Raw genomic sequence first — 27,983 nt, 5'->3', positions numbered from 1 at the left:
TTTAACTTGCAGAAATTTTCTTTGTGCCCTAACACATGGCATCTTTTTGTTTAATGTTCCAATTATGCCCCAAAAGAAGGTATATACTATTTAGTGTAGGTTTTAAAAAAATATTTAGAATAGGTTAAACTTATTAATTGTATGGTTATATCTTTGTTCTATCTATTGATGTCATTTGTTTTAACATCGGTTTTGAACAGGGGTATTAAAATCTCTAACTACAAATGTTCACTGATCTATTCTCCCCTGAAGCTCTATTAGATATTAAATAAATTTTAAGTTTTTAAAAATACATATTAATAATGACTGTATCTTTTACCTTACTGTTCTTTTATTAGCATAAGACACTGAGTATAATTTAAGATCTGCACATACTGAGATACTGAGCACAATTTACTAAAATCATAAAATAAGGTCCCTCTTTGCTAAGATGATTTGTTTATCTGGATTTTATTTTATCAGATGTTAAGACTGATACTCCAATTTTTTGCAATTCATGTTTGCTTGGTATGTCTTTTTCCATACTTTTTGCTTGGCCTTTTTTTCTTTTTTAAGTGTGACCTTTTTTTTTTTTTTTTTTTAAGATTTTATTTATTTATTTGACAGAGAGAGAGGTCACAAGTCAGCAGAGAGGCAGGCAGAGAGAGGAGGAAGCCAGGTTCCCCGCTGAGCAGAGAGCTTGATGGGGGGCTCAATCCCAGGACCCTGACATCATAACCTGAGCCGAAGGCAGAAGCTTTAACCCACCAAGCCACCCAGGTGCCCTTAAGTGTGACTTTCATAGACAACATACTGTTGGATCTCTAAAAAAATTCCAATCTGCGAATTTCTGTCCTTGGGTGATATTTTTGGCACATTCACATTATTGTAGTTATTATTAGGGCTAATTTCTGCCATCTTACTTTACCATTTACTGTAATTGTTTTGTTTCTATTCATCTTTCCTTCTTTCATTTCAAAAGAATAATAATTCTGAATATTATATCAGAATATTAGTAAAATCATAGTTGTCCCCAAACGCAATTATCTTAGTTCATTTGTTAATTTCAAAGAAGGTAAAGTTTCCACTAATGTATAGGGACAATGCTTTACCTCATTCCACAGCTGTCGTTCTTGTTCAGGCTGTAATCCTTGAGATAATACTGGAGCACCTGAAAATAAAGTTACATTTACATGGTTTTTTTATGGTATTTCTTCTAAAGTTAAACATTTATATATAATTCAGTTTTGGATGCCATTTTTCATTTTCACTGTACATCATTACCCTCCTATTTCAACAAGATATTTCAGCATTTGACTTAGTATAAGGATACATAATTATTAAATAAAACTTAATAGCATTTCAAAGACATTAAGAGTGGATTTCTTTTTTTCTACACATCTATGAACGTGCATGGCAGCATTATCCTAAGAGCCCCAGAGTGGAAGCAATCCAAATGTCTGTTATCTGAAAAGAGATAAACAAAACGTGATGAGTGCACATGTGGAATACTACTTGGGCAATAAAAAGGAATGAAGTATTAATATATGCTGCATCAAAGAGGAATAGCAGACATATTATGCTAAATCAAATAAGCCAGATGCAAAAAAACCCAAATATTGTATGATTCTATTACATGGAATGTCCAGAACAGGCACATCCGTATTAACAGAAGGACTGGTAGTTTCCTGGAGCTGGGGGTAGGAATAGAGACTGACTGCACATGGACATAACAGATTTTGGGGGAGTGTCATGGAAAATTGTATTATTGTCATAACTGGACAGTTCTAGAAGTCTACTTAAAACCCACTGAGCTGGGCACCTGAGTGGCTCAGTTGGTTAGGTGTCTGACTCGGTTTCTGCTCAGGTCATGATCAAGGGGTCCTGGGATCAAGCCCCATGTCGGGCTCTGCACTCAGTGTGGAGACTGCTGAGACTGAGCCCCACATCAGGCTCCCTGCTCAGCAGGAAGACTGCTTCTCCCTCTCCCACTCTCCTGCTTGTGTTCCCTCTCTTGCTGTGTTCTCTCTGTCAAATAAATAAAATCTCTAAAAAAAACATTTTTTTTAAGTTTAAAAAAAAGAAAGAAATGGAGGATGCCTCTTTATTCAACAGAACTAAGCAGCTCCAAGGAACATTTTGGGTCTAAGCTTCTCTTTAACGAGTCTGAATCCTTCCTAAAGGAGGATATGAACGTTCTCAGGAAAACAGTCGAAAAGGCCATTGGTTTTTTTCCTCACAACTTGGACATGCGGCTTGTCTACAGTTACTAAGACTTGAATACTAAGGAGATGAGAGGAAGAGGGTGGGGGGTGAGAGCAGGAGTCAACTTTAAAGAACCAAACCAGAACCAAGTACTGATGCAAAGGGAAAACGCAAAGATTTCCAGTTCTTTGGATTCAGTCTTTACCGGCGTTTCCTTCTGATTTCTCCACTCACTCTACTGCTGTTTGTTTGACAGGGTGTTCCCGTGCAAAGAATACAATTTTATGTTCTGTCCATCTCCCTCTGACCCCCACACTACCTCACCAACAACCCTGGCTCGCCTCCTTCCATGCCCCCAAGGCTGCCCCGGGGCCACACAGAAATTGCCATTTTATCTAACTTAGTCCCAAGCTCTTATGTAATCAAAAAGAGATACTTTGTGGCTTTTACACAACACATGTAAACGCAGTCTCAATGTAAAGTTAGAGGAGCCAACATTTAAAAAATGCTTTCAACTTTAGAAACCCACTAACATTCTAGTACCAAACCCAAACCTTAGGGGGAATTATTTTTCTCTCCTTTGTGTATCTGTTAACCAAAGGAAGGGTGATTTTCTCCCCCAAGATACCCTAGATATGGGCTTTATATTGTCAAATAAGAGTACTAGATTCTTCCTCCAATATAGTCAGAGACATTGCCCTTATCTTCGAGATGAAAACTGCACTGATTTTGATGAGTTCTGACGTATTTATACTTACTTACTATCTAGTAAAGTGAAACCTTTAGTCTTATGTTGCACAGTCTAACTAATGCAAACAACATGGATAGACAACTTTTGTATCTGTCAATACACCTCTGTAAGAGAAAGAAACCTTGACCTTTTTATTGGGGTATAACTGACATACATTTTATTAGTTCACAATATAATGATCCTAAATTTGTATATATTGTGAGATGATCACCACAATAAGTCCAGTTAACATCATACATAGTTGATCACATACATAGTTACAGATTTTTTCTTGCGATGAGAACTCTTAAGATTTACTCTCAGCAGCTTTCAAATAGACCATATAGTGCCCATGCTGTACATCACATGCCCGTGGCAGATCTGTTTCATAGCTGGAAGTTTGTGCCTTTTGACTCCGTTTACCCATTTCACACACCTGCACCTCCCCACCTCTGTGAACCACCCATCTATTCTCTGTATTCACATATTTTGCTTGATTTTTAAAAAAGATTTTATTTATTCATTTGACAGAGATCACAAGCAGGCAGAGAGAAGCGGGGGGGGGGGGGGCCGGCGGGGGGGGGGAAGCAGGCTCCCTGCTGAGCAGACCCTAATGCGGGCTGGATCCCAGGATCCTGAGATCATGACCTGAGCCAAAGGCAGAGGCTTAACCTACTGAGAGCCACCCAGGTGCCCCTTGCTTGATTTTGTTTTGTTGGGGTTTTGTTAGATTCCACATAGAAGTCAGATCATTTAGTATTTGTCTTCCTTCGAAAAACAGATTTGATTATTCTAAAAGTGGTGTTAATTTTTTCTCATTGCTTGAACTTAATGGGGATAGGGTTTGAAAGGGAGAAACTTAAGAATTACTCAATAAGTAGGGGTCTGAGTAGGAAAAAGCAGTTTTGGGGGTTTTTTAAAGATTTTATTTATTTGTCAGAGGGAGAGAAGGAGGGAGCACGAGCAGGGGCAGAGGCAGAGGAAGAAGCAGGCTCCCCGCTGAGCAAAGAGCTTGCCGCAAGACTGGATCCCAAGGAGTCTGAGATCACGACCTGAGCCGAAGGCAGACACAACCAACGGAGCCATCCTGGCATCCAGAAAACAAAAACAAAAACAAAACACTTCTTAATTTAGTCTTGGGTATTTAGATCTCTTGCTGTCACAAACCAAATCAAGGTCTGTTGCAGTTATCCAAAATGTGCCCTCTTTTAGGAAATTTCCTTCTTTATTTTAATAACGTTCTCTGAAGCATAAACTGTTTCCATCCACCAAATCTGTGGCCGGTTCTTCATCTCGCATTGCTGTTGCAGGCTCTGCTGACTCGTTTTGCCAAGCTGCTCCATTTAACTGACATTGTCTTAGTTTCCTCTGGCTCTGTGACGTTTGTTTGTTTCACTGTTCTTTAGATACACGCAGTTGCATCCTGCATTGTGATTAATCTTGGTAGATTATCTCCCAAGTTCGGTTATACATGGTGCGGTTCCCCTCCAGGGCCATTTTTGGGAACTCGGGACTAGGGGAGATCACACTTTATGTCTCCCCTCTCCCCTTTCCCTCACATCTTTAGAGAGATAAGATTAGGTTTTTTAAAATATCAAGAGCAGGTCTAAAGGGGGAAAAGATACAAAATGGTAGTCTAGGGGGTCTCTGTGCAGTGAGAAAGGCATCTTATCCCTTTGCTTGAGAAATACTAGGGATATTGATGAGATGATAGACCAGCCAGCAGAAACAGTCTTCTCTGAAATAAAACCCGAGACTTGTCCTTTTTAGAAAGCAGCTTTCCGCAGTTTATGCTTGATCACCAGTGCCCTGAAAATTCCCCCTCTTCCCAAAAAGCAGTTATCCCGGGCTGATGCAAATATCACGGTAAACATACAACATGTAACATGCATGGCAAGTACACCTGCTTCACAGAAAAAAAAAGACACTTTGAAAACTAAAATTATCAAAAAACTATAATTATCTGTCTCCTTAATAAGATAGATAAAGGCTGCCGTCCTAATTCTACTAGTAACAAATTTAAAACAGAAAAATATTAATATTACTTTGCATAAGTTGGGCAGTATTATTGCTGGCTCTCTGATGAAGAAGGTTGAAGTCTAGCTTCTGACTGCTTAGATCCCACAGCCAAATGGCCCCGTTTTCCTTGCCCCCTTCTCCAATGCCCCCAGGAAAGGGGGGAAAACCCCCAAACAATGAAAGGACTGCCATAAAAATAAACCCACTGGAAAAGAAGACTTGCTTCAGTCTCTTCTACCTCTAATTGAGGGCTGGCCTGCAGTCTCTGAAAGGTCCGGGGAGCTATGGTTTCAAGTCGCCAGTGCTCGGGACAATGATGAGATGGTCTGCCTACCTTTGCCTCACTGACAAGAGAGCAGAGGGAACCTCAGAGACGCTGCTGTGGAGTTAGAAAATTCGTGATCTTAGCAAGACAGTGGATGGCCCTGGGGGGGACTCTGGGTTCGCGGTGGGAGGGAAAGGATGGACCCCTCAAGGTACCCGGAAAAATAACCTTTAGGGAATAGGGACGTGATCTCGCCGTTGGCAGGTGCTGGGCTCCGCTCTGCCTTGTCTGCAAGCTTCAGACATCCCTCCCTGACCTCGCCTTTGCTTTTCCCACTTCTTTTCTCTAGGTCAAGAACAGGAAGTCCCTGTTTTATCAAGTCACATTTGCCTTCACTGGCTTTAGCTGTAAGCACGGACTGAAAGCCAGGCTTACCCACTTGCCTCTCCAATTCTATGTTAAAAAAAAAAAAAAGTCTCCAGGGCACCTGGGTTGCTCAGTCCCTTAAGCTGTTGCCTTGGCTCAGATCGTGATCTTAGGGTCTTGGGCTCCCTGCTTCAGAGAGAGTCTGTTTCTCCCTCCTCCTACCCCTCCTCCTGCTTGTACTCTCTCTCTCTCTCTCTCTGTCAAATAAATAAAATCTTAAAAAAAAAAAAAAAGTCTCCATTCTTTTTTTCCTGATCTGGTGCGTCAAAACCCAAACAGCACAGAGAACGGCCCTAGAAGGGGGCATGTCCGGGTTATGTGGATGGAACAGGAGCTCATTCACTAAAAATGGGCCCTCTCCAAGTTGACCTGGCACCAGCAGGTGAAGTATCAAACTCTCGTTTTACTTTAGCCATCAGTCCCTCCAGTAATTGCAGTGAAAGGGAACGCATTTTAATTTTCACTATGTTAATTTATGTCAGTTTTCACCTGCCACGGGCCAGGGACGACCCGAGTGCTAGGGAGCCCCGCAAGTTTCCGCCAACCCTAGGCCACCGGGGGCCTGGGGATTTCGGCCCTGCAGGGACAGCGCTCTGGCCGGGCCACTCGCACCTGCTCCGCTCGCCGCTCGCGGACAGCGACGCGCGCGGCTCATCAAAGGCGAGAAGCTGGGGAGCCCCACAGCAGGAGGGGAAGGAGAGAACCAGAAACCAACGGAAGAGGCGAGAAAGGGAGGGAAGAGGGCGCGGCAGGTGGCGGGGCGGGGGGGTGGGGGGGGGGAGAAGGTTCGAGAAGCGGCCGGCGTGGGGCGGGAGGATGGAGGGAGCCCGGCAGGCGCGCGGGGCCCGCTTACCTAGGCAGGTGCCCACGCAGCAGGCGAGCAGCGGCAGCAGCAGCAGGGGCCGGGACGCGGCGGCCACCTGTCCCGGGGCGGCCGCGGGGCGGCGGCTGGCTGCTCGCGGCATCTGGGCGCTGGAGGGATGCTCGGGGGCTCGGACTCTGCGCTGCCCGGGCCAGCACTCCACGCGGGAGCCTGGCAGTGCCTCTGTGTCTTCGGCGCGCAGCTCGCGGGGCTCCGCGGCCAAGCTGACCTCCCCGCGCGCCGCCAACTTTTAAATCTCGCGGACACGTGGGCTGGGACGGCGCCGGCCCCACGCGCGTCACCTCGCGGCCCACCGCCCCCGGCCTCCGTCGCGTCACGAGCGACCCGCTGGCCGCCCCCGACCCCCCACCCGCAGCGGGATCCGCCCCCGGTCACAGTTCTGACTCAGGGCACCGCGCATTCTCTCTCTGCGAGCCCTCTGGGCTCTGGGGTGAGCGTGGAAATAAAACCGTGCACGTCTGTTAGCTTCTTGGCGAGAGTTGGACTGGGAGCCAAGAAGGATGGCAAACCAGGAGGCCCGAAGAGGCTGGGATCGGGGTTTTTAAGGTTGGTGGTGGCGACGCTCTCTCAGTTCTCACGTCTGGCCGGGACGCCCCTTATTCAGCCCCTGGGAAAGCCTTCTGTGCCCCCCCAACGACTGTGCGCGCCTCCGCCTCTGTAGAAGCACTTCTGTCCTGCTCACTCGTTCTTCCCCAGCCCCCAGCACCAGCGCGGTGCCTATCCGAGCTGCCATAGTGGTGGTGTTGGTGTGCCCCAAATTGCTGCAAGGTCTGAGATCATTTAGGGAAATGCACTTACTTGGTGAAGCAGATCTAGAAGAAAGGATTGCTAAGATTTGACCACACATACATTTCTAATAGGTCTGGAAGGTCTGTGACTGTCCTGTGGATTTCCAAGCCCAAGGTTACTCTTTTTTCTGTGCGTTTCCGTCACTCCCTACCCGTTGCCTTCTGATTTCTAGGGCGATGGCAGCTTGGCTATCCCCTCCATACTTCCCTTTACTTCCTAGGTGGAAATGTCCAGGAAGCAGCCTCTCCCAGAAATACTGGCTGATATTGTTTTAATTTCCTTCTACAGAAGGAGGGAAGACTGATCTCATTTGACCTCCTTTCAAAAGGAACCCAGGAAAAGATGGAAAGGACAATTAACGTTTCTTGGGACATCTTCCTATGCTATTTAATATAACAACTCATGGCATCTCTGGGATATAAAAGTATTATGATTTTCATCTGATGATGCTTGGAGATGTTAAACTGCCCGAGGATATCAGCTTGTGAGGCAAGACCCTCTGTGAAGACGTTCCTTCTCTAAGTTGGGGATTTTAATGCATTAGACGTGCACTGTGCCATCCACTATAGGCAAAGCATGCCCTTAAGGACTACAACATTAAGTAACAGGAAGAACTTCCCTAAAGTAAATTAGAACTTGGTGAAGGACCCCAAATCCATACTCAAATAGCTGTCTTACAAGGCAGGTTGGGATAGTCAGAAATGGAGGCAGGTGTGTAATCCTGACAGGTAATGTGAAAAAAAAAAATTCACTACTTTTTTTTTTTAAGATTTTATTTATTTTATTATTGACAGACAGAGATCACAATCAGGCAGAGAGGCAGGCAGAGAGAGGAAGGGAAGCAGGCTCTCCGCTCAGCAGAAAGCCCGATGTGGGGCTCGATCCCAGGACCCTAGGATCATGACCCAAGCTGAAGGCAGGGGCTTTAATCCACTGAGCCACCCAGGCGCCCTTCACTACCTTTTTTAAGTTCTCTGAATTCAGGTAGCACATGAACAAGGCTGGATTAGAGTCATGGTTCAGAATCAAGGATGGATGAGAGCAGATTCGAGTCAAGATTGCTCATGCTTTGATTTATTCCCAAAGTAGTAAAAAGGTAGTGCAAAGGCTGCCAGCGGATGGAGATGGCTCTGATTCCCCAGGCTTCCTTGGGTTTCCTGGAAGGGCACAAGAGAATAGCTGGCCTCAGTAGCCTATGGGGAGAGAGATGTCAGTGAGAACAGAGAAGCCTGAAAATAGTGCCCTCAATGTTTTTTTTATACCCCCTGGCAGGACAATGAAAGAAAAAACTTAGGTATTACAAGTATTTTCTGCGTGAACGTGGAGGCTCTGAATGTCCTTGTACATGTCCCTCGGTGCACATGTGCAAGAGTTTTCAGAGGCATATACTTAAAAGTAGAGGTATCGTGGGAGAAAATCTGGTTAAACTCTACTTGAAATTGTTTTCCAGTGTGTTATACCAATTTGTACTCCCCCAGCACTGCATGAAATTTCCTTGCAAAAAGCTTTACCAGTCTGGTGAGTGTGGCATCTCATTATGGATTTAATTTACAGTTTCCAGCATTAATGAGGGTGAATGTCTTTCCACACATGTATCGGCCATCATTGCTTTCTCTTCAGTGAAATACCCATTTGTTTCTTGTCCCCATTGGGTTGTTAGCATTTTTTGGGTTTTTGTTGTGTTTTACCTCTTTAAAAAAATTTCTCATTATAGGAATGCTTTCTGGAATTTTTTATTTTTAAGATTTTATTTATTCATTTGACAGAGAGAGAGATCACAAGTAGGCAGAGAGGCAGGCAGAGAGAAAGGGGGAAGCGGCTCCTTGCTGAGCAGAGAACTCAATACAGGGCTCCATCCCAGAACCCTGAGACCATGACCTGAGCCGAAGGCAGAGGCTTTAACCCACTGCACCACCCAGGAGCCCCCGGAAATTTTGTTGGTTAAATGTTTGGCAAATATTTTCTCCTTATTTATGGCTTATCCTCTACCTCTCTCTATATGAGTTATTTTTGAAAAAATGCTTAAGACAAGAAGTGGTCATGCCGTTACTTGACTTGAATGATACAAGAAGACAGATGAGAGAATGAAGATAGACACTTTATTTATCCAGGAGCAAAGATTGGGGATTCCACAATTGACTCAATGAAATGAAGCTGGTGCCACAGGACCCCTCTGTCCAAAGAAGTTAGATCCCAGAATCTCTGCAGGGGACACTTAACAATTCAGTTGCAAACGTTCCAATCTCTATCTAGAAGTTCACATTATTTAAACTGAGCTTATACATCAGTTTGTACCATCAAGGGTAGAATGGCATCTAAAGTACTCCCACTTACTCTGTTTAAGTCAGAAAGTTTGATTCTGGGTACCATGCTGATTCCTCTCACCCATTATCTCTTGCATTCTTGATTGCAAATGGGCAACTGAAATTTGCTTTCTGCCCTAAACCTAGAAGAATGAAGGCTCACTTTGATCAAAGTGACTTGCTGGCCTGTGATAGGGATGTCCAGAAGAGTTGTCACGGAGGGCGTTAGGGAAGGACTGAATGTCAGACAATGAAAGAGTCAGCAATAGAGACAAATCCAGTCAAGTAGTAGTTGGCATTAGGAAGTCTAGTAATAGGGAAAGAGACCCAGCTTTAGGAATTGAGAATTGGGGCAAGATCTAGAAGCTTTAGAAGCTCTAGGCAAGATAGTCATGCAATTCTTTTTTTTTTTTTTTTAAAGATTTTATTTATTTATTTGACAGAGAGAAATTACAAGTACACTGAGAGGCAGGCAGAGAGAGAGAGAAAGAAGCAGGCTCCCTGCTGAGCAGAGAGCCCGATGCGGGACTTGATCCCAGGACCCTGAGATCATGACCTGAGCTGAAGGCAGCAGCTTAACCCACTGAGCCACCCAGGCACCCCTAGTCATGCAATCCTTTAAATATTAATTAAGCACCTTCTAGGCTCCCTTGTAGAAGCTTGGGATATAGCAATAACCAAGCCATTTAAAGTCTGTGCCTTTGTGGAGTTGACAGATTTTCAAGGAGATAAAGATAATAATATGACAAAACAAAACAATTTCAGATAGTAGTAAATACTATAAAGAAATTAAAACAAAGTAATACATTAATAGAAGGTGACTGGGAGTTAAGCAAAAGATACTTGAAACAGGTTTATCTCACCTTGCCTCTCTGAGGAGATGCTATGTGATGCCTTAAAGATAAGAAGAAACCAGGGGAAGAATTGTCAAAGAAGAGCCCAGGTGAAGATACCATCAGGTGCAAAGGCCCTGAGGCAGAAACAAGCCAGAAAGGTTAAAGAAGCAGAGTCATTGGCATGGAATAAGTGGGGTGTCAGAAGCTGAGGTCAGAGAAGTAGACAGGGTCAGATCCTGATCATTGAAGCCTCTTGGAGGACATGGGAAGGAGTTTGAATTTTTCTCTAAGTAAAAGAGCTTTCGGGGGATTTTGAATAATGGAGGTGATAAGATTTATATTTGAAAAAGATTACCCTGGCTTCAATGGTGAGCGGGTTCTTGAGGACCCAAGTAGATGTAGGCAGAGTGACCAGGTGGCAGGACACTGCAGAAGTCCATACGAGAGCCATAAAAGGGGATAAAGGACTAATACTTGCTACAACCCGGATGAACCTTGAAAATGTTTTGCTAAGTCAAAGCAGCCAGTCACAAAAGGCCACGTGTTGTATGAGGCAGCTCCACAGAAGCAAAAAACAAACGACTGGTTTCCAGGGGCTGGGGAGAGACAGAAATTGGTGGCTAATAAGTAAGGGGGTTTCCTTTTAGGGTGATGAAAATTTTCTGGAATTGGACAATGGTGGTGGCTGCACAGTGTTGTAAATACTAAAAACCATTGAATTCCATACATGAAGAGGGTACATTTTACGGTATGTGAATTATACCTCAGTTTTCAAAGAAGAAAGAAATCCAGATCAGATACAATGATGGTGACCTGTTGGACTAGATGGTGGCAGTCTTTGCTAAAAATTTAGCACAGGAAAATTTTATCTGTTTTTGGCATGAAATATCCGAAATTTGTTATTTAATTCCTGGTTAATCTTTATTTAAAAAAGATTTTTATTTATTTATTTGATAGAGAGATGTAGAGAGAGCACAAATAGACAGAGGAGCAGGTAGAGGGAGAAGGAGAAGCATGCTCCTCGCTGAGCAGGGAGCCTGATGCGGGGCTCGGTCCCAGGACCCTGGGATCATGACTTGAACCGAAGGCAGACGCTTAACCGACTGAGCTACCCAGGCACCCCTAATTCCTGGATGTTCTTGGCAACTATGAGATCCTCCTCTCCCACTTTTTGAAGACATTCACTTAAGCCATGTTTGCACCAATGCTATGCTATAGTCACTAGCTTTGATTTTTTTTTTTTTTTCAGGTCAGGAAATACTTCATTTACACCCAGATGGAGAACCTTTGTTTTATGGTCACTTTGATATAACCGTTAACTATGAATATTGTCATTATCTAAAACATGGAAAGTAGATTCTATTTGTGAAATAATAACAACTTGAATATTTTATAGGATGTTCGTTCGTTCACTCATTCGTTCATTCATTCAGTGAGCATTTATTAAATCAGTGTCAGCTATAAGAGTTATAGACTCACAAAATGCTGAAAAGTCTGTCTTGTTTTGTCTTCTCTAAGACCACTTATCTAAGACCACCTATCATCCATCTTCTTTACTTCCTGTTACTTGCTGCCTGTACTCATGTAGGACGAACCTTTGTCTATGAATTTTCCCAGCACAGTCTAGGGAAGGTTAACATGCAGACTGAAAGCAGCACAGGTTTATCTCCAAGACTTTAGAGATAAATTCCTTTCGAGAAAAGTAATAAGAGAATTTTTTTAAAGGCAAAAGTCAATAACTTTTTGCAGTCACATCAATGCCCAGAGGGCTAGATTTTTCACATGATAGATGTTCTGAGGGCAAAGCCATTACAGAAAAGCAGCACTGTTACTGCTAATTTGAAACATGATGATAAAAAAAAATTCAATCAGTTGATGGCAGAATCTCTTCGTTGTTCCTTAAATTGCAATTAAAATATTAATACATACTAATGAAAGATGTATTAGATTTTCTTGACATATTTATGAATCACATCAGGGCAAAGCTGGCAGAAAAACAAACACTTCCAGACATATGAGGTTTTATAAAAACAGAATCTACAATTAAATGATAGCTATAAAAATAAAAGGGCAGATAAAGTAAATTTTATTATTTCTATATAGTAAACTGTAAAATCAGTTTTTAATCACCAGATGGTTTTCAATCTATTTAAAAATGAATTAAAACATTATAATGTTTTCTAAAGATGTCTGGTACTTTATGAAAAAATACATAATATCCTTACATAGACATGTACAAATAAAAAATCTTATTGCATTTGGTCAAAGGTAATTGAAAGAAAGAGAAGAAAATGGTATAAGTTGATAATTTTGATGTTAAAATAATCAAAAGAGACCTGGAGTAAGTTTCTGAATATAAAAATTAGTGACATTTCAGTTAGTCTCATAAAAGGAGTAATCACTACTCATTTTATCTCTAGTGTCTCAAATACTTTTAGCTCTGATTTTTTAAGTGGACTATGCAGATACATAATGCTGCAAGTTGTATATATATGTATGTCATACTGCTCTAAGTTAAATACTAGTTGATATTATTTTAAGAAATTTCTAAAAAGAATAAAATTAGCCGATGCTGTCTCTTTGTTCATTTGTAATCAGATCCCTTTCTTTCAAAAATGAACCACAGGTTCTTTCTCTATGTTTTCATCCATTAGTATATTTTCAGATATAAGCTCCTTTCAGTCTTACTGAGTTTCAACCCTAATTGAAGAGTTTTTAAACAGCTTAGGGGAAAAAGCAGAAATAGACAAGATAATAGGTTTACTTCTTAGAGAAAATTGAAAAATAAAGTGAAGACAATGATTGCTTTAACGGAGTAGGTTTCCAAGCAGGTCACCCTGGTATTCTCTGTCATCGATATGTTTGATGTCTGTTGGTTCAACTGCCAACAGTTGATCTGTAGCAATTGTCATTGGTCAATCAAAATCAACCTGAACTTCTTTTTCTCACCCTTCTATCTCCTTGTACTTTCATTCTCTTAAAAATATATCAAGGAATTGCCTCCAACTCCTGTCCTATCTACCACATCATAATTCTATACTGGACAAAGCACTGGAGACAGATATAATGCTGCCTAATTGACAATGCCTTCCTTCTCTGATCATTTGATAATAAATAGCACTCTTCTACTTCTCAGCCCTTCCTACCTCCTTTACACAGCTTGACTTTTCCTCCTTAGCACTTACTACCACACGACCACCTGGTAAACCTTACTAGATAACTCTGTCAATATAGTTGCTGTTTTGTTTATGATCTGCCTCCCTTTATGGAAAAGACATCTCCAAGTCGGGATTTTAATCTTTATCAGTTAAAAGACACATATTTTGGGGCATCTGGGTGGCTCAGTTGGTTAAGCATCCAACTTTTGATTTCCGTTCAGGTCTGGATCTCAGTCAGGGTCATGAGTTTGAGCTCCATGTGGGGTGTGGAGACTATTTGAAAAAAAAAAAAAAAGCAGACTTATTTTATATTCATTTCCATATTATTCTATTGTCTCTTGTTCTTGTTCTTGGTGTTGTTAAGAGTTCTTGGCACATGGTGGGCACTAAAGTTATACACACACACACACACACATATATATACAACATACATATGTATGTATATATATATGAATAAGGGAATAATATAATTTGTAAAATTTTTATTTATAATATTATATAATCTTTAAGCATATATCTCACTCTGTAAATGATTATACACCCTTAAATCATAGGGGAATAATGAAGAGATCCTTCACTGTGTAAAGCATTGCTTAGAATCTTCAGGGTTCTGTTTCCTATTTTCTTCTACTCAGTTTGGGAGACTTTAGAACCCAGAATTTTTTTTAAGTCAATAAACATATGGTAGAAAATAAAAATAAATGTAGAAATCTTGTTTGGCACTGGGACGATCTCTCCAGAAGAGCAGGAATTCTTAGAGGCAGTAAGACCTCAGGACTGAGAACCAGAGCAGTAAAGCTGGACTACCTGGCTTTGAGTCGTGGCCACACCACCACCAGCTGGAAGACCTGGGATGATAACTGACCTTTGAAAGGTCCAGCTTTGGGTGCCTGGGTGGCTCAGTGGGTTAAGCCGCTGCCTTCGGCTCGGGTCATGATCTCAGGGTCCTGGGATCGAGTCCTGCATCGGGCTCTCTGCTCGGCGGGGAGCCTGCTTCCCTCTCTCTCTCTCTCTCTGCCTGCCTCTCCATCTGCTTGTGGTATCTCTCTGTCAAATAAATAAATAAAATCTTTAAAAAAAAGAAAGGTCCAGCTTTTATGATTCATAAGAGTGTATAATTTTTTGCCCGCATGACATACCTTCCTTTGGAAGACCAGCACTTCCCTCCTTTGTAAGACTCATACAAGTCAAGGGACAATCCCTGGACTGGCACAGGGGCTATGGCAAAGGCTTTCTTTTTCTCTGGGAGTCTGACATATACAGATCATGGAAGCTACAGGGAGAGGGGCTCTCTTAGAACAATACCAAGTCGTGATGAGAAATGAAGAGAGAAAACAAGAAAGAAGAGATCGAAATTGTTGTATGTGCTGACATTCAGTCATGCCTGAAGAAAGGTTCATCCTTTGGCTTTCAGAATGAGGCAAGTCAAAATTTTCCATCTTTTTTTTTAAGTTGGGTGTCTAAAAATTTCAATAGTGCACCATAAGTTTTACTGCATTGGTGATGGTAAGCAAGTGGAGGAGAAAGAGATGCCTTCAAATAGAACGGAGGGTTTTGAAAACTTCTGAGGTTTTTCTCCATTTAAAAAAAAGTTCACCATGAAGGGTGGTTTACCATCCAGACTTCTCACAATAAACACAGGACTCAAGCCCCCATAATGTTTTTAAACTTCCTATTTTGAAATAACTACAGATTCACAAGAAGTTTTTGTTACAAAAAAGTATACAGACAGGTCCTATGTGTTCTTTATTTAGTTTTCCCCAAAGGCAACATCTTGCATAACTATAGGACAATATTAAAATCAGGAAAGTGGGGCGCCTGGGTGGCTCAGTCCTTAAGTGCCTGCCTTTAGTTCAAGTCATGATCCCAGAGTCCTGGGATCGAGCCCTGTGTTGGGCTCCCCGCCCAGCGGGAAGCCTCCTTCTCCCTTTCCCACTCTCATTTTCTCTCTCTCTGTCAAATAAATCTATTTAAGAAAAAAACAAACAAACTAAATAAATAAATAATAAAATAAAATCAGGAGGGGCACCTGGGTGGCTCAGTGGTTTAAGCCTCTGTCTTCGGCTCAGGTCATGATCTCAGGGTCCTGAGATAGAGCCCAACATTGGGCTCTCTGCTCAGCAGAGAACCTGCTTCCCCACCCCCCACCCCCGCCTGCCTTTCTGCCTACTTGTGATCTCTCTGTCAAATAAATAAATAAGATATTTTTAAAAATAAAATAAAATCAGGAAAGTGACATTAATACAGTCCTTAGGACTTATTCAGATACTCTCTTTTGTGTGTGTGTGTGTAGTTCTATACAATTTTATCAAATGCATTAATTCTTTTTTCTTTTTAAGATTTTATATTTATTTGACAGAGAGAGAGACAGTGAGAGAGGGAAGACAAGCAGGGGGAGTGGGAGAGGGAGAAGCAGTCTTCCTGAGGAGTAGGGAGCCTGATGCAGAGCTCAGTCTCAAGACCCTGGGATTATAACCTGAGCAGAAGGCAGACACATAATGACTGAGCCATCCAGGAGCCCCCAGATGCATAAATTCTTATAACCACCACCAGAATCAAGACACAACAATTCCATCACCACAAAGCTCCCCATGCTACCCCTGTATAGTCACACCCAGCCCCCACACCCTCATTCTAAATCCTAGCAACCATCTGTTCTTCCTTTATATTATTATTTTAAACATGTTATATAAGTGGAATCATATAGTATGCTACCTTTGGAGAATGGCTTTTTAAAAACTCAATAATTCCCTTCGGATCCTTCCAAGTTGTATCCTTAGTATGTTCCTTGTATTATATTCTGTTTAGCCATTCAACCATTGAAGGGTAGCCAGGTTTTGGTTATTATAAACAAAGCTGCTATGAACATTTATGTACAAGTATTTGTGTTGACATAACTTTTCACTTCTCTGAGATAAATGCCCAAGAATGCAGTTGCTGGGTCATATGGTAAGAGCTTATTTAATTTTTGTAAGAGATTGACAAACTATTTTCTAGAATAGCTGTATCATACTACTTTCCCATCAGCAGTGGGTGATACAATTTCTCTGTATCCTTTCTAGCATTTGTTGTTATCATTATGTTTTATTTTAGCTATGCTGATGGTGTATAATGATATCTTCTTGTGGTTTAAATGTGCACTTCCCTAAGAGATATTGATGTTGGGCATTTTTCATTTGCCATCTGTATGTTCTCGTCAATGAAATGTATGTTCATGTTTCTTGCTCCTTTTTTTTGTTGTTGTTATTGGGTTTTAAGTGTTCTTTATACACTCTAGATACAGGGTCTTATGTTGAATACATGATTCACAAATATTTTCTTTCAGTCTGTAGCTTGCTTTTCATCATCTTCACAAGATCTTTTACAGAGGAAACGTTACAATTTTTTAAAAAAAATTTATTTTAAGTAAACTCCATGCCATACACGGGGCTCAAACTCACAACCCTTAGATCAAGAGTTGCATGTTCTACTGACTATGCCAGCCAGCTGCCCCACAAAGGTTTTAATTTTGATGAGGTCCAGTTTATCCCATTTTCCCCTTTATGGATCATGCTTTTGGTGTCACATCTGTCACATTCTAGGTTCTGAATGTTTTCACTATGCTTTTTTCCCTAAAAGTTTTATAGTGTTATGTTTTATATTTAAGTCTGTGATTAATTTTAAATTAAATTTTACATAAGGTTTAAGTCAAGGTTTTGTCCAATTGGATGGAGAGATGTCCAATTGCTCCTGCACCATCTTTTGAAAAGGCTTTCATAACCTTTTATTTTTTAATAGATTTTATTTATCTGTTTGAGATAGAGAGAGTCAGAGAGCACATGAGCTTGGGAGTAGGCAGAGGGAAAGGGAGAAGCAGACTGAGAGAGAGCCCAAGAAAGCCCAACCCCGGGCTTAATCCCAGGACTCTGGGATCATGATCTGAGCCAAAAGTAGATGCTTAATGGACTGAGCCTCCCATGCACCCAGCTCTTGTAAACTCTTGAAAACATTAGGTTACTTTCTAATGTGTTTTCATCCTTTTGATATTTTCAAAGCTATTTAGAAAGTAGGATAGCCACTTTTATTCAAAAGTCACTTCTGGATAATCTTGTTTGTGTTGATTTGATTTTACTGTAGTTTCTGAAAGTCATTTTTGTTGACATATCAATTGTATCTCATTACATTTCAGGAAAAGGAACAGCAGCACCCTCCCCCCTCATCCTCTCTCCTCCTGCCCCACAAAAGCATACTTAGAAAAGGTATGACCTTTTCCAAACCCAGAAAAATTGCTGCTTGTAAAAGTAATACCCGAACCTCAAGGTTCCCATCATTTAACATTGTTTCTTCTTCCTCCGCAAAACCTGGCATTTACATGGAAGTTAATGAGATTGCAGAAACATCAATGCTTCAAGTGCTACATGGAAACTATTTTCAAAAAACCCATGTATGCAGCAAGTCAGCTGACAATAGGAGATCAAAACATATGCTGGGACATGACTTCATTTATAAGAAAACATACTCAGTTGAGAATCTGAAAATGTCAAAAGAAAGACCTGTACATTCATTCCTTCTGCTAACTGGAAAACTACTGGAAAGTGAATATGGGCCTGTGTATAGAAAATTTCAGTATCTTTTCCCCTGAAACCAACACAAAGACCTTTGCAGTCCTCGGGAAAATTTCAGCAGGTTTGCATATACCCTAGAGAAAGAAATCAATCCATCCAAAGACAGGTGACTGTACATAATGCTGCTGCACACATATATATCCTTTTGCTAATTACCTCTTCGATATGACCATGATAGAGTAGTATCAGATAGTACGCTTGGGGCTTTGAAATTCAATATGGTTGCATTCCTATGATTTATGGCTACAAATCTGACCATTTCTTCAGGAACATATGCCTGTGGAAGGATAATAATAATAATTATTAATATATATAAATGTAATTTATATATATAGTATTATTATAGATACTGTATTATATATATAATTTCACAGAGGAAGAGATAGTTGCATAAAAAGATAAAAAGAAATAAACCAAAAGAGTAATTATGGTTGTTTTTATTTTCTCTCATTTTCATATATTGTACAATGGGGTTAAATTACTTTTTCTAATTAGAAATACACGTACATATTATAAGATCATCAAGCTACATACCCTGAGCACTTTGGTTTCTTGGTTTTGGGGTTTTTAAAAGATTTTATTTATTTGACAGAGAAAGAGAGCTCACGTGCAGGAGGAGTGGCCGGCAGAGGGAGGGAGGAGAAGCAGGCTCCCCACTGAGCAGAGAGCCCAACCTGTGGGGCTCCATCTCAGGGTCCTGGGATCATGACCCAAGGGGGAAGGCAGACACTTAGCCACTGAGCCACCCAGACACCCTTGCACTGAACACTTTGAATTTTCTTATATATAATTTCCCCCAAAGGTACTAAAAATAGAGTAAGTGAAATGTATGTGCAAAACACACTACCAATAAATCAACTTTGTTGTATTTCTTTTTCTTTTTAAGATATATCTTGAAGTAATTTCTATACCCAATGTGGGGCTTGAACTTACAACCCTGAGATCAAGAGTCTCATACTCCTGCCAGGCACCCCTTGTTATTTTTCTTGAGGCAAAAAAAACAAAAACAAAAACAAAAACAAACCAGACTTGAGAGGCACACCAATTAAAGGCAATGTGTGGAATTTGTTTAATACTAATTTAAACAAATCACATATATATAAATAAACAATTAGGGGATTTGAAACTAGATATTTGGTAGTATTAAGGAATTGTTGTTATACTTCTAATGCACATATAATTTACATGCAACAGAACATACAGATCTTAAGTGCTCAGTATGTCAAGCTTTAACAGTTATATCCCCTTTAATAATTTGGTATCTACCACCCAAAACAAGATGTAGATGTAGAACATTCTCATGACCCCAGAAAGTTCTCTTCTGTTCCTTTCTAGTTAATAGTCACCCACTCTTACCTCAGGGCAACCAATTTCTGGCTCCTAACACCACTGACTAATCTTGCCTATTAAACTTCATATATAAGGAATCATACATGAATATACTCTTCTCCCTCTGGCTTTTTTTTTTTAACAAAACATTAGATTCACCCATTCTGAGTGTACAGTTGAATGACTTTTAGTAAATTTACCCAGATGAGCAATTATATAATCTATTTTTAGAATATTTTCATCATCTCAGTAAAATCCTTCATGTTCATTTTCGAGTAATGCCCAAACCCACACCCAAGCCAGGCAACTCCTAATTTATTTTCTCTCTTCACACATTTGCCCTTTCTGGAAAATCCGTATAAATTGTGTCCTATAATATGCAGCCCTTTGTATATGGCTACCTTCACTTAGCACACTATCTTTGAATCTCATTAATATTATAGTATAGATCTGTACCTCATTCCCTTTTATTGACTAAATAATATTCTATTGTGTGGATATACTTAATTTTGTTCACCCATTCATTTTTTTTCAATCCATTCATTTGTTGATGAGCATTTTGGGTTGTTTCCGTTTTTTGACTAGCATGAAAAATGCTGCTATGAATACTCATTGGTAAGCCTTTGTTTTCACATATGTTTTCATTTATCTTGGGTAGAAAAGTAGAAGATGAATTATTGGCTCATAAGCTAAAATTATGTTCAATTTTTTAAGAAACAGTCACCCTGTTTTCCAAAGTAGTTACATAATTTTACATTCGCACCAGCAACTTATGAGTGTTTTAGTTCCTTCATATCCTTGCCAACATTTGTTATTGTCTTTTTGATTACAGCCATTCTAGTGGGCACTTTGATTATCCCAGAAGAATGGAAAACTACTTAAAGACACTGTAACCAAATTGTATTAAATCATTAGCATTATTTTCAATCTCTTCAAGAGAATAAATAACTTGCCCAGATAATAGGTGAATAAATGAGAAAGAAACATTATCTTTGGATATAGACTTCTAATGTATTATTTTTGTTCTCATTTATTAGAAACTAGTTTTTATATTTATTAGTGATACCACAACTGCCAACTATCAGCATTCTCATCTATAATGGTTGCCATTTTTTAAAACCACAGTAAGGACCCTCCAGAAAGGACATCATCTAGATCCAGTCACACAAGATAACTGATCATTTTTATTAGATCAGAGGACAGTCCAGAGAAAATAGTTCATTCTAAGTGTCATCTCTCAGCGTTATTAACATTCTCTTGGGAAGAGAGAAGGGTCCCCTTGCCTGTCAGGAGCTTTAATAGCAGACTTTCATTTCCAGGCACACATAGTACTCATTTAAAACTTACAAAGATATCAAGTGGATAATGTCTCTTTTCTTCCCAAGGCTTGATTGATTATTTAATTCTGTGACTTTCTACTTTGTGAAGATAGGATTTCGGGAGAGTCATTTTAATTCCCTAAGTCTGAAATAGAATTGAAGTGTTGCTTTTTTCATTATTAATTTCAAAATCTTGAAATTCATTTGACTCATTTTTAAAAAATCTTATCTACAAAAAAATGACACACTCCAGGCATCCTGGATTATTTAATTTTATCCTGTACAACTCTAGATTTATGATTTGTACTTAAGCTCAGCTGAATTGTAAGTGATTGTGGTAAATGTAAATGGCTCTAGACAGTCCCCAAATCCTGTGTCTCCTTAAATGAAGGATTCTTAAACATCACAAAAGCACCTGAAATTATATACCGGTCATGCGTTATATTAAAAATAACAACATTCACGAAAGGTCTATTTCCAGAAGCTTTTTTTGGTTTATGAATAAGCTTCCTGCAGATTTAAGTATCTAAATTTCCCTTGATTTGGTAATCATGATCTAAAAATTATTTACTATTTTTCCCTCAATCTCTTGGGGGAACTTTTAAGTTCATAGTATTGAATTACTACATGTAAATGACTGTTCTTTTCAAAACTTTCCATACTTTTTTTTTTTTTTTTTAAGTAAAGACCCTCAAAAGCACTTTCTTTTCATGGTATCAAAAGTTCCAGCTGGGACACCTCGGTGGTTCAGTTGGGTAAACTTGTGACTCTTGGTTTCAGCTCGGGTCATGATCTCAGGGTCATGAAATCGAGCCCCACGTCGGGCTGTGTGTGTGGAGCCTGCTTAAGATTCTCTCTCCCTACCCCTCCATTCACATGTACTTTCTCTCTCAAAATAAAATAAAATAAGACATTTTTAAAAAGTCCTAGTTAAGTCTCACATTTTATTTTCATATTTGGACATTTCTCATGGATGTGTCATGCCCAAGGCAAGATTCAGCTACATATAAAGAATAAAGCATGTCTCCACTTAAATGATTAAGAGATGCTGTATGTGAAATTGCAAAATAAACCAACAATAGTAATTTTTGTTCCAACTGCTTTTTTGAATATTCATTTTTTATAAGCTCTATTTTGACTGTCTCACTACTTGCAAGTGACAAAAGATTAGCTAGTGGATAAGCAATGGGTTCACTAAAAAATAGACCGACTTTTGTTAGGGAATTATCTAGTGAGATTCACAAGTTTGTAATTTTATAAGATCTCAAGATAGATCCTGTGGAATGCTGAGGGTTCACAGAGTTACTATGAACATTTTATAGATGAGAAATTAAGGGAAATTAAGTGATTTTCTCAAGTCTGATTCAAACCAGGTCTGTCTAACAACAACAACAACAAAAACCTGTTTCCTTTCCGCCATATGTGAGGCTTTAAGCACTGACACTGAGCAAACATTCTGGTCATAGGTGATATTTGCCATTTTTAATTCAAGTTTGAGCTATACAATGAAAATAATGGAAGAGTCCACAAACTCATAACTGCAATTTTAAAATCCAAAAAGCCCCAAGCTAGGTTTCATAATTCATTTGGCAGTGAAACCTAACATAAGCTAAATTAATTTGGTAGCAAAACTTGGCCTGAAATGTAAAGACTACTCATAGCCATTTATTTATATCATTTATATCATTTAGTGTGAATTTTCAACATTTTGTAGCATAAATATTTATTTGTTCATTACAAGATTCTTTCCAAGACCAAATGACAGTTGTTTTGTAATATACTGTAAATATATGGTATTACTTTTCAAAAGTCTAAAAAATTTTGAACTGACACACATCTAGCTCCATGGGTTTTAGACAAGGAATTATAGACCTTAACAATGAATAATAATAATAATAATAGCAACAACAACGATAGTAAAGTTCTATAGTTTTATCTAACCTTATGGGTTGTCTTTTTTTTAAGATTTTATTTATTTTTTAAGGAATCTCTACATCCATCATGGAACTCACACTTACAATCCTGAGATCAAAAGTCTCTTGCTCTACTGACTGAGCCAGCCAAGTATCCCTCACCTTATGCTTTTTACAAAATGATTATATATACATATATATGTATGTATATGTATGATTATATATACATACATATTATATATAATTGTTATATATATATCAGATTACATATATACAGTTACACATAGCATTTGTCGTCATAATGCAAATATTTTCTATTTTTAAAAATTTTTTAAGATTTCATTTATTTATTTGTCAGAGAGAGAGAGGCACAAGCAGAGGGAGTGGCAGGCAGAGCAGGCAAAGGGAGAAGCAGGCTCCCCGCTGAGCAGGGAGCCTGATGTGGGGCTGGATCCCAGGACCCTGAGACCATGACCTGAGCTGAAGGCAGAGGCTTAACCCACTGAGCCACCCAGGTGTCCCCTTCCTAACTTCTTTAAATAGGTTTGCCCTGTTTACCTATTCAGAAAGAAGGAAAGCATGACTAAACTCTTGACTTCATGATGTCTTTTGGATAAATGTATATCTGACATCAAACTGAGTTTTAACTTCTTAAATAGGAAATTAGTTCAAACAGAAATAGAGAATGCTATTTTGTATATATGAGTGCCTGTGTCTGTGTTTCTTCTTTCTGAGCTTTTCTTAAATCTAGGCCTCTCTGGTGATTTGATTTAAATAGGGATGGCATTAAATTTTTATTTTGTTGTCTTAATACAATCAGACTACTGTAATAAATTAAGGGCCTTAGTGACCAGTATTATGATTCCAGCAGATACTAAGAAAATGACAGGTCATAATTCTCATATAAGTATAAAAAGTGTTTCTTTGTCTCATAGATTATGGATGATCAGTTGTACATATTTAATCAAGGTATTTCTTTACTCTCTAGAAAATTTTAAATTTAAATCAAGTTTTCAAATATTAGCTATTTTCTAGATCAGTAGTTTTTCAATCTCCTTTTTCCGCCTCAGAACACATTGAGGATACAGCATATTCCCTTCCGTAACAGCAACTCATAAAATAAATTATTATTTATATAACCAGCCACCATTCCCGTGCATGGGGTCCAGCAGAACCAGACAGTGTATCACTTTGAGTTTTAACAACCATCCAACACATTTCATATATTTCCTTTTCGATGGTCCAGATGCATACTTCCTACCGCTTGCACTTTGCTGGCCGAGGTTGCAGGCCCAGAGGGAAGGGAATTTAGAATGGACAACGGAAGAAGTAGGGCATAAATATCAGCTGTAGCCTTGAGACCATTTGCAGCAGTAGTCACTGTGGTTTGTTCCATTAACCTTCCTAACTGAATCTTTTTTTTTTTAATATTTTATTTATTCATTTAACAGACAGAGTCACAAGTAGGCAGAGAGGCAGGCAGAGAGAGAAGGAAGCAGACTCCCTGCTGAGCAGAGAGCCCGATGTGGGGCTCGATCCCAGGACCCTGAGATCATGACCCAAGCTGAAGGCAGAGGCTTAACCCACTGAGCCACCCAGGCCCCCCCTAACTGAATCTTTTATAAAGATTGTGGCCAACCGCTGTCTTTTATAAAGATCGTGGCCAACCACTATCTGAGGCTTCTGGACTGGACTTAATACAGGGAAACAACTGGATCTTGTGGCACAAGGGGTGGACTGAAATAAACAGCTCTTATGCTTCCTGTGCTTTCTGCCATCGTTTACTCCAGCCATTGCCATGGCAACCAGCTTAGCACAGCTCTGACAACACCCTGCCTAGGCTTTGCTAACGCCCTCCTTTCTGTTCTGGAGACTTTTTGATGCCTCAGGGTGACACGGACTCAGGAGTTTACAATCTAAGTGATCAAAATTTAAAGGAGCCAATATCCTTCTGAAAAGAAAATCACTGATGGGGTGCAGGGTGGATAAATATTCCCACCATGTTTTAGGAAGACAGTTCTGGGAGGTATTTCATAGCTCCTCGGAATGTCCCAGGAACAAGCCATAGACAATTACAGTGATGATCAACACAATAATATATACTTTATTTCCTTCTTTCTATTCTGTTTTCTGGATCATCTCCCAAATAAACTTTCTCATGGGCAGATCCAGGATTAGTCTTGCCTATTCTGTGTTCTGTCAATGGTTCCTAAGACCACACTCAGGCTTGGTGATTTGCAAAAAAGGCTCAACAGAACTCAGAAGAACTGTTAGCCCATGGTTACAGTTATTACAGTGAGAGGCTAGAGAGTAAAATCAGCAAATGAGAAAGGTGCATGGGACAAAGTCCAGGAGAAACCAGACACAAGTTTTCAGGTGTTTCCTCCTAATGGAGTTACATGGGGATGAACTTCATTCTCTATGCAATGATATAGGACAACACAGGTGAAGTGTTGCCAGCTAGAGAAATTCACTCAGGCCTTAGCATCCAGGATTATTACTGGAAATCCAACATGTAGGCATGCAGTGCTCACATGACAAACCGTAACTACTCAGACTGCAGCTCCCCAGAGGTCAAACTGATACAACCTCGTCCAGGGCTTCAAGCATACAAAAACATGCTTAAGAGGCCAGGATATTCTAAAGGCTCAGAGATTATCACCCAGGAGTTAACCCAGGGCCATTCCTATAAAAACAGGCTTTCTTTGAAATGTACAGAGTGTGAGCAAGCCAGACCTGCTGAGTTAACCCTTACTGCACACATTTTATTTCCCTCACTAGCGCACTAGAGCATAAGGTCCTCAAAGAAAAAAATCATACATCTATTTATGTAGATAGATATTGATATATATGCATATGTATATACTGTTCCCCCAAGTGAGTACAAACTTTGATCAGAGCAAATTAGCATTCCTGAATTCCTGGATCTAGTTTTCTCCCAAGAACATGTTTTAGTCTAAGATTTTAAAAACCATTCTGGGGCTGCTGTGTTAAAATTGTTTGACCTCCATGTTGACTACATGCAATATTATTCACCTCCACCAAAAGCACAAGGGTTCCCACTCTTGTTGATCCCCTACTCCCAAGTCTGAATCAGGGTCAACGGCAAGTTTATTTTATTAGATCACAATGCCAAGGGAGAATTTCATTTTTAATGCAGAGGGATGAAAGTCTAACCTTTCCCGGAATCATATCTTTTTGACTCTTTCTTTTTGGCTCTCTTCTACCCATGAACCACAAACCAGTTAAATTAGAACATCTGGAGGTGGGGACAAGGATCCCATGACTGTAATGTGCAGTTGGGACTGAGAACTACTAATGCAGAGAGTCAAGACTTGGGTGGGGGCTCAGGCAGTCAGGTGCAGAAGAATCCTTTTGACTTACTTAGATGCAAGCAGTTACAGCCTGGTTCTCACTCAAAATTGGGTCAGTAGTATAGGCTTCACCTGGGTGTTTGTTAGAAATGCAGCATCTCAGGCCCAAACAGCTATCTCAGGCCCTACTCAAAATCTACATTTAAAAAAAAAAAAATTATTTATTTTTTAAATTTGCTTTCAGTGTTCCAGAATTCATTGTGTATGCACCACACCCAGTGTTTCACGCAATACGTGCCCTCCATAATACCCACCACCAATCTCACCCAACCTCTCACCCCCTGCCCCTCCAGAACCCTCAGATTGTTTTTCAGAGTCCATAGTCTCTCACGGTTTGTCTCCCACTCCAATTTCCCCCAACTTCTCATCTCCATCTCTCCATGTCCTCCATGTTATTTCTTATGCTCCACAAATAAGTGAAACCATATGAAAATTGACTCTCTCTGCTTGACTTATTTCACTCAGCATAATCTCTTCCAGTCCCGTCCATGTTGCTACAAAAGTTGGGTATTCGTATTCATCCTTTCTGTATCCATACTGTATATGGACCACATCTTCCTTATCCATTCATCCATTGAAGGGCATCTTGGTTCTTTCCACAGTTTGGCGATTGTGGCCATTGCTGCTATGAACACTGGGGTACAGATGGCCCTTCTTTTCACTACATCTGTATCTTTGGGGTAAATACCCAGTAGTACAATTGCAGGGTCCACCGGCATTTTTCAAAGAGCTGGAGCAAACAATCCTAAAATTTGTATGGAATCAGAAGAGACCCCAAATTGCTAAGGAAATGTTGAAAAAGAAAAACAGAACTGGGAGCATCATGTTACCTGATTTCAAGCTTTACTACAAAGCTGTGATCACCAAGACGGCATGGTACTGGCACAAAAACAACCACATAGACCAGTGGACCAGAGTAGAGAGCCCAGATATGGACCCTCAACTCTATGGTCAAATAATCTTTAACAAAGCAGGAAAAAAATATACAGTGGAAAAAAGACAGTCTCTTCAATAAATGGTGCTGGGAAAATTGAATAGAATCTACATTTTAACAAGACATTTGGATGACTTATTTGTATATTTTCATAAGCAGTGACCTAGGCAATAGAATTTCTCCTTGTACTTTAGGGCTCCATGTTAAAATTAGAGACCAAATATCTGGCTGTTAATTGTTCCTTGGCATGGCACATTTCTTTCTTATAGATGATTGGTGAGGGATGAAATCAGGTTCTTGTTATTTCATTTCACTCAGTCTATCATCTTTACTTAAGTTATTTGCAATGGGTAAAGAGAGGAATGAAAAGGTGCCAGAATTGATTCCATCAACAACATCAATTTATATAACAAGAAGATATGTTAACAGTGGCCTTTCACTATACTCAAGAAGTTTGTTTTCTTACAAAGTAGAGATAATAAGGTTTCAGGGAATTGGCTGAAAAATATTCTGTGACTTTTAATGAATGGAATTTAGGAAAAGAGAGGTCAGTAATCAATATCCTATGGTCATTACACTTGAGCACTAAGCTATTAAATGGTAGTCTCGTGCCAGACCTAGACTGTCCTAAAGGAGTTTCAGACAAATCTGCTTATCTCAGGTTCTCCCAGCTGACCATTCTTGTCTCTGGACCATTCATCTGGCAGCCGCCTTAAAGTGGGACATGAGGTTTTAAGATAATGGCTCACAAAACTCAGACCTCGATAATGATGATAATGAATCTTTTTTAAACACTATGTACTAAGCACTGTTCTTTTATTTTTTTTTTTAAGATTTTATTTATTTATTTGACAGAGATCACAAGTAGGCAGAGAGGCAGGCAGAGAGAGAGGAGGCAGCAGGCTTCCTGCCGAGCA

The 27,983-nt window shown here is 39.9% G+C and overlaps 1 protein-coding gene and 1 long non-coding RNA gene across 3 annotated transcripts in view; both read right to left on the bottom strand.

Moving 5' to 3' along the window:
• Positions 1-6,725, bottom strand: part of NMU (neuromedin U) — a 28,010-nt gene extending 21,285 nt beyond the window's left edge. The window contains exons 1-2 of one of the 2 annotated variants that reach the window (XM_059153994.1): positions 6,478-6,725; positions 1,092-1,150 (exon numbers count right to left, since the gene is read on the bottom strand). In XM_059153994.1, the coding sequence (XP_059009977.1) occupies positions 1,092-1,150; positions 6,478-6,589 (171 nt within the window). In that variant the 5' untranslated portion in view covers positions 6,590-6,725. The remainder of the gene's footprint in view (positions 1-1,091; positions 1,151-6,477) is intronic. The other variant, XM_059154003.1, reaches the window with a different exon arrangement.
• Positions 6,726-8,073: 1,348 nt separating this feature from the next.
• Positions 8,074-26,261, bottom strand: LOC131823957 (uncharacterized). Its single transcript, XR_009350722.1, has 3 exons — positions 26,143-26,261; positions 18,354-18,474; positions 8,074-8,489 (listed from the first exon to the last, which is right to left on the bottom strand). It is a non-coding gene; the product is annotated as an uncharacterized LOC131823957 (long non-coding RNA).
• Between the last annotated feature and the right edge of the window lie 1,722 nt (positions 26,262-27,983).

Source organism: Mustela lutreola, chromosome 1, assembly GCF_030435805.1.
Source record: "Mustela lutreola isolate mMusLut2 chromosome 1, mMusLut2.pri, whole genome shotgun sequence".
Classification (NCBI taxonomy): domain Eukaryota; kingdom Metazoa; phylum Chordata; class Mammalia; order Carnivora; family Mustelidae; genus Mustela; species Mustela lutreola.
The sequence above is the reverse complement of the archived record's forward strand: the minus strand, read 5'-3'. Positions and strand labels throughout refer to the sequence as shown.